Source organism: Marmota monax, unplaced genomic scaffold, assembly GCF_021218885.2.
Source record: "Marmota monax isolate L192 unplaced genomic scaffold, Marmota_monax_Labrador192_F-V1.1 WCK01_AAM20220418_F8-fsc00009, whole genome shotgun sequence".
Lineage (NCBI taxonomy): Eukaryota > Metazoa > Chordata > Mammalia > Rodentia > Sciuridae > Marmota > Marmota monax.
The window spans coordinates 24,265,019-24,274,962 of NW_026694710.1; the positions used below are offsets into that span (position 1 = coordinate 24,265,019).

General features: G+C 56.5%; 1 protein-coding gene across 5 annotated transcripts in view; it reads left to right on the forward strand.

Moving 5' to 3' along the window:
* Stk32b (serine/threonine kinase 32B) overlaps nt 1-3,621 on the forward strand; it is a 271,083-nt gene extending 267,462 nt beyond the window's left edge. For all 5 annotated transcript variants that reach the window (XM_046423486.2, XM_046423488.2, XM_046423485.2 and 2 more), the window contains one exon: nt 1,717-3,621. In XM_046423486.2, coding sequence (XP_046279442.1) covers nt 1,717-1,855 — 139 coding nt within the window. In that variant the 3' untranslated portion in view covers nt 1,856-3,621. The remainder of the gene's footprint in view (nt 1-1,716) is intronic.
* The last annotated feature ends 6,323 nt before the right edge of the window (nt 3,622-9,944 follow it).

Consider the following 9,944-nt stretch of genomic DNA (forward strand, 5'->3'; position numbering starts at 1 on the left):
TGGTCCTTACTTTCACTTTCCCAGCCTTGGCCTTCATGTCCCCTCACTCACCCACCGGGTCAATCACAAGCCCATCTAGTGTCTGAAGGCCACCTCAAGTGCTGTCTCCTGCAGAAGGTCTCTCCTGAGCCCCACGAGATGTCAGAGCCCACCTGACACTCACGGGCCCCCGTGTCACTATCTCGACTCTGTCTTGTAATAACTACTGAAGCTTGTGTCTGGAGGGGGCCACGCTGGCCCCCCACACGAGCTGTGTAGGCATGCCCTGCTATACTAAAACACCCAAACACCAGGACTGGGCACTTAAAAGACCGTCTCCATGGGGCTCATTTGTCCTTCATGTGCAGAGAACTCTGCAGCATCACCTTGTGAGCCAGACCAGGAGGCCCTGCCTCACATCCCAGTCCTGTCCTCTGGGTCCTGCCCCCTGCTCCAGGATGATGGGCCTTAGCCATGGCCACTTGCCAGCCATCCTGCCTGAGGAGCTGCCGGAGCAGAGGAACAGACCCCCATCCCAGGCCTTGTGGGGACAGAGCAAGGGACAGGAGCCACAACTCATGGCCTGTGAGACAGTGTTGCCCCTGGTGCTTCTGTGTCACCTAAAGGACGCACTCCAAGACCTACGCTGTCACAGACGCTCTGCTCAACACTGTCACACACGTTCACAGGCACAGCTGTGGCCACCCAAGGCACGGGCTGTGCTGCGCTTGTCCTGAGGTCACTCACAGTGCCCTGCAAGTGACAAGCACACACAGACACTTGCTGCGTAAGCTGACATCAGTTTCATGAGGACAGCGGTAACTGACAGCCTGCTCTGGGCCGACTGGCAGAAGCCCGCTAGTGTCAGGTCAGGCTGCTCTCAGCGGAACAACAAGGTAGAACTAGGAGCCATCTGTGTCATTCCCAGCCCTATTGAGACCCTTCGCACACGCTCTGCGACCCCCAGCCTCCCGCCAAGTCCCCAGTAGAATCTCCACCTTCAGACGAGGACACTGAGGCTCAGACGAAGCTCAACAACTTGAGCCATGTGACCCAAGTAGCGGGTGTTGAGGGACATTCTAAAATCCCTCACTGCCCCCGGGAAGGGCTCAACTCTGTCTCTGGCCTGCACCAATCACAGACAGTGGCAGCTGTGGTACAGGAGAGGATGAACCTGAACTTGAAGATCAAAAAGGGAGGGATGTTGAGATACACGGACGATGGCCAGGTGGCCAGCTGCGAAGAAATGCAGGGTTCAGAATCCAGTCCCTGACATTACCCCGGGATGTTTTGTCTGTCCATGTTTGACTGTTTGATATTTACTTGTGGGATTGTTTGATTAGTGACCATCTCCCCCTTTAGACTACACCCTGTGAAGACGGGGATCCTGGCTATTTGGCTTGCCAGGGTACACCCGCTCCCAGGCATGACGGGGGCACCCTGAACCATGCTGGGGGGCTCACCCAGCACCTTGCTGGCTGTGAACTGGGTGAATTTCTATGTAGCCTCTGTATTCTTCACGGGGAGCTGAGAGATGGGGATTATCATCTCCATTTCAGACAGAGAAGCCGAGGCTCTGTGCGTTCAGCAGGTCACAGGGCATGTGGAGCACAGCATCCTGCCCCCCTCGCAGGAAGGCGGGCCCAAGGCTGTGCTTGCCCAGGTGCCTCCCCTGAACCTGCGGCTGCACCCCAGCTCCTCAACACTAATGCAGCTCCACGCTGTTCTTGTTTGCAGGCTCAGGCGGCAGCAGGGACCAGGCGGCCAGATGTTGGACACGGAAGGCCGAGCTGTGAGTCAGACCCAGAGTAAGCTCCAGGACGGGTGCAACAACAACATCCTGGCCCACGCCTGCTCCCGGGGCTGCAGCAGCTAAGCTTCCACCTGCAGGTGCCCAGTGGGCCACAGGCGCCTCTGCCCTGGCCACCCAGAGCCCCATTCTGTGCTAAGACAGTCCCCATCTCACCCTGAAAACATCAGATACAGAAAGAGACCTGGACTTAGAGCTGGAAAGTCTGGGTTCTGGTCCCTGCGTCCCACTGATTTGCTGTGTGACCTTGGACAAGTCACATCTTCTGTGCCTCAGTTTTCTGAATCTGCCAAAGGGGTCAAACAGCTCTCTGCCCCACCTCCAGATACAAGGTCATTGTGAGAATCCAGTTGGATAACAGACATGCAAGACCTTAGGCATTTGTAAAGTTGTCTGTACACACAACGTATAATCTCATCTTTGATGTGCACTTCCATTCCCCAAAGCAATGAGACCATTGCGACCTTGCAGTTGGGCCCATCCTGGCTTGTCAGATGGCACTCTGGAAGACAGCATCCCTGAGGACAGCGTAAATGCTGGACGCATTCACCCTCCTATGGCAACTCTACTCCCAAATCCTGGAGCAACCCTGTCGTGTCTCCATTCACATCCTCGGCTGGCCACAGACGCCCTGCCTTCTGGAACCGTGCAGACCAGCCTGGTCCCCATGGTCACCGTGCTCCTCCCGGGTTCACAGAAGACCCTCCCACCTCTAACTTCAGCAGTCTCACTCCCTCCTCCCCGCCCCCTCTGAATGCCCTTTGCTGAAGTCAGGTCACTGGTCAGCATTTACTCCCACAGTGTCAACCAGGCTCCCCCAAAACTCAGCCCGGCCACAGAACTCCCACCCCCTCATACACCCACATCTTCCTTCCCAGGGGGGCTGTAGACGGGCTCGTGGGTACCTGACCAGCCCTGATGGGCAGCTTCCTGTTGCAGTATTAGGAATTGTGCATGTTTGGAAAGTCTGTGCTAAAGGAAAGTTTTTGCTAAAGACTGCTTTCTGGCCTAGTCAGGGGCAGCCTGCCCGGACCTGGGAGATGCTGAGGCTTGGCAGTGAAGGCTGGAGCATGGTCAGGCTGGCCTGCAGATTCCAGCCCTGCTGCTGGCCAACCAGAAGATCGCAGGCCAGGCACATGATCACCCGAGCGCCAGTCTCCTCACTTTAAAATGGAATAAAAGGACCAATAGCGGGGTCCTGCACGTGACAGGCCCGGCACAGTGGACGACCCACTGGACTCCACCATTGTGATCACCATCATCCATGTCAGTGCAGCCCCATCGTCATTTGGAGAGACCTGGTGCAGGCTGGGTGGGCCGGGTGGTTTTCTGCGGGTCCAGCCTGGCTCACCTTTGGGATTCTTTGCGTTTTCTCCCTGAGGCTTTGATGTCCATACGCCCTGCAGAGTTTGATTGTTTTACTTTTTTATGGGGTTCCCATTTTTCGTTTTTACATGAGATAAATCTATCCTTGGGGCCGTCCAGGTCATCCTTAGATTCTTAAGGGACATTTTAACATATGACAAGGTTTTATATTTTTATTTAGGAAAAAAGTCTTTGTTTTCCTCCCTGGGACTGGGGCTCTGTGGAGCCTGCTTTGCCCACGTCAGTCTGTGTTCTGCCCACTACTTGGTCTCTGGTCCCCATCCGGCACCGTCCTGCCCCTCCAGGAAACAATGGCCGCCCCTCTCTTCACTGTGACCCTGGGCCGTTAGGATTTCTCATGGGGCTGAGTCACTAGGTGGGAGCTGAGTGGAACCAGCCCTGTGGACAGTGGATTTCCTGGCTCTGTCAAGTCTGCGTTCCTTGTTGAGAATAAACTGTTTCTTGGACGTTCCTTCCTACAAACTGGTTCTTCATTCAGGGTGGGCGGGAGGGGCCACGTTCCTCTCCAAGTGAAGGGGCTCAAATTTAATCCAGCATAGAGACACGTGGGATGGGGGTGGGTCAGTGTGGTCACCGCAGCAAAATACCTGGGAGAAGTCAACTTACAAAGAGAAAGGGGTTTTGTTTTGTTTTCCTTTTCGTGATTTCAGAGGTGCTAATCCACGATCAGGAGCACCACAGCTTTGTGGCCTGTGAGAAGGAGGCCACTTGACAGCAGTGTGCAGCGGAGCTGACCACCCACGTCCAGCTCCAGGGTATAGAGAGAGCGCCCAGCCATGTAGCTCTCTAAACCCCACCTCCTGAAGGTCCACCACCTTCAATAGTGCCACCCGGGGACAGAGCTCTACACATAGGCCTTTGGGGGATATTAAGGTCCAAATTAAGGCAGGGGCGGGGAACACCACATCAGTCCTGGGTCCACTTTGCCCACAGAAAAATGGAGCTTAGCTTGGCAACTCACATTCTCCCCACTTGGTCACACTTTACATCATCATCATCATTATTATTTACTTATAGAGATACAGTCCATTCACCAGGAGGAAAATACAGAAAGTTCTCTACCCAGAGAAAAATGGTCTACCTGCCCCTTGTCCCAATGACCACCCAGGCCACAGGAGCTGACGCCCCTCCTGCGCAGATGCCTGACTTCATGCCTCATTGCCTTTCACACCTTCTCTCTGTAGCGATGACTTCTGGCTCCGGCTCTGGGTGGACACGGTCCAGCATTCGTCTCTTGAAGGCCAGCCCCTCTGTCCTGACCTCACCGGATGAGACCTCTCGTGAACTCCTTGTGCGCCTTGGCCACAGAGTCCTTGGGCCCGACTGCTCCTCCCTAGTCCTCTTCCCCCCAGAGACCAGGTCCTAGTGCCATCTCCCTCCTTAAGGCACCCACCCTGCCTGACAGTGCCCATCTTCTGAGAGGCCATCAGCAGTGCTTGAATGGATGTCCCGGGAGCCCATGCAATGCCCCATGGGGACGGCCAGCTATGGACGCCCTCCTGTCTCCTCCCAGCTCCACTGCCACCCCGGGATCTTCCTCTCCCAGCTCTTTGATAAGGCTAAAATTATCTCAAAAAAGGTTTTGAAACAAAAGCTAGGCCTTCGCCATGCCACGGCTCCTCTACCCACCCCACGACAGCTTCCTCTTTCCAAGACCCCAATCACCGCTCTGCTTTCTAAAGACACAGAGATGCACCTGGAGGGGAGACCTCCCGACCTCATCTGGACAGAGGGGTGCCACCCTGTCTGTCAGTCCATCTGTGCAGACCAGCATGGCTGACAGATGCCCCCCACAGGTGCAAAACCTGCAGCCAACCTTCCCTTCGTGGGCAAAGCCAAGAGATCAAACCCAGTCACAGGAACTTGGCAGAGACCCACAGGGCCACCTGGGCTCTCGGCTGGATCCTGTGTTGAAAACCTGAAGGTCAGGCCAGCACGGTCAGCCGTGGAGGAAAATCAATTGCACAGGAGAGGGGTCCAGGGTGAGCCCAGACAGCAGCCCTCCCCCAACAGAAGAGAACGTTAAAATATTGAATTCATAGCCTCAAAGAGATTGAAAGATATTGCAGCCATAAATAACAGGGCAAGCCGCTCTGGAAAAAAGAGAAGAACGGGAAGGAGTTTCCCGGAAATTAAAAATTATGGCCAACATAAAGTAAAGCCTCCATAAAACAGCTGGGGAGATAAGTGGAAGGAATGTCACAGACTGGAGGAAAGAGCAGGGGCCAGGTCTGACCACCCCTTCATGCTAGCCATGAGCGGCACTGAGTGCTGGTCTACACCCAGCTGGGCACACTCATTTCCCCGACCCCCGGACAGGGGCAGTCAGGGTCCCCATTTCATAGAGGAGGAAACAGAGGATGAGATGGTGACGTGGCTGATGGAAGCCAGGGGACGGGCGAAGGTGGAGGGAACTGTCGGCAGGGCCCACAGCTCATTCCTCACAATGGGAGGAGTCTGCAGGTGACGAATAAGAAGGCCTATCCGCCTCGTCGTAGCCCAGGGTTGTATCTTAGTGTCGTTCGGTAGATGTCATGAAGTTATGGGGCAGATCTAGATTCTGAGGGATTTTTTGAGCATGCGTACTCTGGGGACCTTCTTTAAGGAAGGGTTGCAAGTTCAAAATCAGCTTCAGGGCCTGGGAAGGAGCCTGAGAAACTGAGGAGCTGGAGGCATACGTTGATTTCTGTTTATAGTCAGTTTACCTCCAACAAAGGCGGGCAAAACCAAATCAAGAGAACCGGGAGGCCCGGGAGGGGGCCGTGTGGGCAGAGCAGACAGACCGGGGACAGAACAAGCGGGCACCACCCAGAGCCACTCTCTACACTTGCACACCCCGTCACAAACGCACACAGACATCACGTATAAGTTGGTTGGTCTAAGGATAAAGAGCGACAGCCAGAGTCGAGCTCTTCTCCGGGGGACGGGCAGTGGCTCTGGGGCCGGGGACTTCTCTTTCCTTCATCCCATTCAGGGCTGTGTGAACTTTTTTATCATATTTTTCTAAAGTGTTTATAATCACAAGAGATGATGCTGGAGACATAGGGACACTGCCTCTTGCCCTCTGTCACCCCACACAGCAGACGCATGTGGCGGGTGGGCTGAGCCAGGAACACTCAAAGCCCAGCACCCCGGCCTCCCACACTGCCCCCCTGGACTGCGCCAGGAGGACTGCTTACTGCCCAGGTCAGGGGCTTGCGCAGGCCCACTCCACACTGCCCTCAGAGCAGCCCTGGTGGACCCAGTCCTCGGCCCTCGGAACCTTCCAGCAGCTCTGGGAGCACAGCCCGTCACTCTATGCTTGGACGCTCAGGGCTCTGTCCCTGTGACCTCTAGGGATTGCCCTGCCCTGGGGCCTGCCCTGCAGAGCTGGGCGAGCCGAGGACAACCCTCGCCACCCTCCCAGGCCGCAGCCAGTGCCCGAGCAGGGCAGGAGGACAGAGCCTAGCACCTTTACCTTGGGCCACACAAACCCCGAGATGTCACCTCCCACTCCTCGCGGTCAGCAGGCTGAAATGCCACCAAGACCACACGCTCCCTGGGCCTCCCCACACCCCTCGGGTCTCTCAGGCGTCTCTCCCCCACCCCGTCCTCCAGCACCGGGCCTGGATGCAGCCTGCCCCTCCACGCGGCCCCGTCCAGCGTGTTTTACTTTTAATTGAGTCAGGTTTCCTGTGTTGGACACTTTTCATCACTGTGACAAGACACCCGACAAGGCAACAAGAGGAGGAAAGGTCTCACCTGCTCGTGGCTTCGGGGTCGGGGCCGTGGCCGGCTCCACTGCCCTGGGCCTGGGGGAGGCGAAGGTCGAGAGGCAAGGGCATGGCAGGGGCCAGCTGCTCACTCAGGGCAGTGGGAAGCAGACAGTGAGAGCGAGGAAGGGGCCGGGGACAAGGTACAGTCCCAAGGACACACCCCCGTGACCTCCCTCCTCTAACCAGGCCCCACCTGCCTTCACTTTCCTCCTCTTCCTGGGAGTCTGCTCCATCACCAGCCCATCAGACGGGTGGATCCACTGATGAGGTTACCGTCCTCGTGACCTCCCGCTCCCCAAGAGTCCCACCCCTGGGCATCGCTGCCTTGGGAACCGAGCCGTCCACACACGGGCTTTCAGGGAACACTGCAGATCCAGACCATGAGTCTCACTAATGGCCCAGGCTGGCCTTGAACTTGCGATGCTCCTGCTGCTGCCAGTGTCGAGGCCAGAGACTGGTGCTGGCCAGCAGCTCCTGTGACTGGGACCTAGTCCTCCTCATTCAGGGACCAAGACACAGGAGACCCCTGTGACCTTCGCCTGGGGGCACGAGCCCACGCGGCCTTTAACGGTGGTATTTCCATCTCTGCCTGTCCCTCTCCTCTGTCTGCATTAGTTCAGAATTGGAGACAAAGAAAGACGCCTCATCCACCAGAGACACCAGCGGATTCCTCACGGTGTGATTCTATGTGCTCTTCCCTCCCAGGGAAGCCCCGCCTCATGCCTCATCTCCAATCCAAGGATTGCTCCCGCCCAGGAGGGTCCAGAGCTGGTTACTTTTTACTGACATCCGACGTGCTCTGTGAGATCTGTGAAGGCAACTGGACTGCCAGCCCCTTCAGGCGACAGCACATCGTTGTATGTGACTTTTTGAGTGTAGATTAAGGCATAGTGGTCGTGCGTATTTATGGGGTGCAGCGCGATGATTCAACACAGGTACACAATGTGCCACAAGGTGGACGGATACTCAGCATTGCCATCCCCTTAAACATTTTCCCTTTCTTTGTGCTGGGGACCTTTGCACTCCGCTCTCCTTGTTCTTTATAAAAGAGGCAACGAATGGTCGTGGAGGGTTATCACCCCACCGTGCTGCAGAACACACCTTGACATCCACACCAACCTGGTGTTAGGAACATAGTAGGTGCTCAATAAGTGTTTGCAAAGTAAGATCGGAGCTAAACCAGGGTGTCCTCATGGGGCTGAGGGTTTACGCCACCCTCCCTCTCTGAATAGAAAACACTGATTGGAAACACGTCTTCCAGAACTTCTGTGGGATTCCCTATGGGGCGCTGGAGGCTTTGATGGGCACGAGCCTTAACAACTCTACACAAAAAATGGCCCTCTGCCAGTCTGTTTAAATGCTTCCATTTTAAAGATCTGTTGGTTGATATTAACTTGTCATTTCATATGCAATTCAGTAAACTGTCACTGCCCGCTACGTGCAGGCCTGGCTAGGCATCAGGCTCCTAAAACTGCCTGTGAGAACCCAGGGCCCCAAGGTCCTCAAGTCTCCAAGGCTTGAATTTACAAATGAGGTTGTGCCTGCAGCTTTAAGAGCCTGGGGACCCGAGCAGGACTTCATGAATCATCCTGGGTTGAGTGTGTGGCGTCCTGTGACGCTTGCCCCCGATGTCCTGTCCCTAGGATGCCCTGTCCCTAGGTGTTTACCTGGTAGAGGTGGGAAGTGTAGACATGGCGCTCTGCCACACACGGCAAAGGGACTGCCACAGCCGAGCAGATTAACATGTACCTCCTCACACAATGGCTGTCCTTGTGTGGGTGTGTGTGTTCGTGTGCATGTGCTTGTGAGTGTGTGTGCGCACATGTGTACTGTGTGTGTGCATGGGTGTGCATGGGTGTGTGAGTGTGTGCACTTTGTGTGCATGGTGTGTGCACTGTGTTTGTGTATGTGTGTGCAGTGTGTGTGCATGAGTGTGTGTGTGCGTGTGAGAAGGGTCTGTCTGCAGCTCCTGGTCTATAGTGCAGGGGTGTTAACCGCGGTCCCCGTGCTGTGAGTTAGCGCCAGGTGTCTTCATCCCGCCCGACCAGCAGTCTGTGCCCTTTGACCTGCTGTCACTAGGACGTTTCAGTTCCTGGATTTGCAGCCAATTCCCGTGATTGACGCTCCCAGGCATCTGACCGCCTGACGAGATAAATTCTTGATTGAAAAATAGTCTTGGCTTCTCCTGGGCCTGACTGAATCCAGACTCAACCCAGAACGAGGCTTTGCTGGCTTGGAGATGACAGTTGGGTGGACAGCGCCACCCAGCAGGCTCTGAGGACGGCGCCTGGCCCCATGGCCCGCCCGCTGGCTGCTGCGCTAAGCGGTTCTGTGCCTTTCCCCACCCCCTCCCTGCCCTGAGGAAGCCAGCCCTTCAGCACTCAGGGCACCCGTGCGTGGTCCTCGTGGTCACCCAGGTGGGCACCATTTCTGTGTCAGTCCAGCCAGCGGAAGCTGGGGCACAGAGCAGCCTGGCGGTTTTCCTGAGGCCACAGAGCTACAGAGAGTGGACAGTGGGTGGTCCAGCACCAGGCTGCGCCTCTGCCCACCACCCCGCTGCCTTGCGGTGATGAGTGGCTGACTCTGGGGGTCACTGTCATGAACAGCGTGCAGATGGACTGGTCAGGGCTCCCCAGAGAAGCAGAACCAGTAGGACGGGTTTGCACAGAAAGAAATTGACCCTCAGGAGGCTGGAGGTCGGCGTCTGAGCCCAGGGCAGAGCCCACGTGCACCCAAGTTCAAAGGCCCCTGCTGCAGAGCCCCTCCTCCCCGGGTGCCGGGCCTCTTCTGAGGCCCTCACTGATGGACGAGGCCCCGCACGGTGGGCAGAGCCACCTGCTTGACTCACAGCCCACCGACAAGGGCTCTGTCACCCACAGGCCCCCACAGATGCCCAGAGGAAGGCTCCCCCAAGTCTCCGGGCACCGTGGCCCTGCCACGTGGACACGGGACAGCAACCACCACCACTGCCAGACTCCAGAGGCCGGGACCAGGTCCTGAGTGTGGACAGCCCT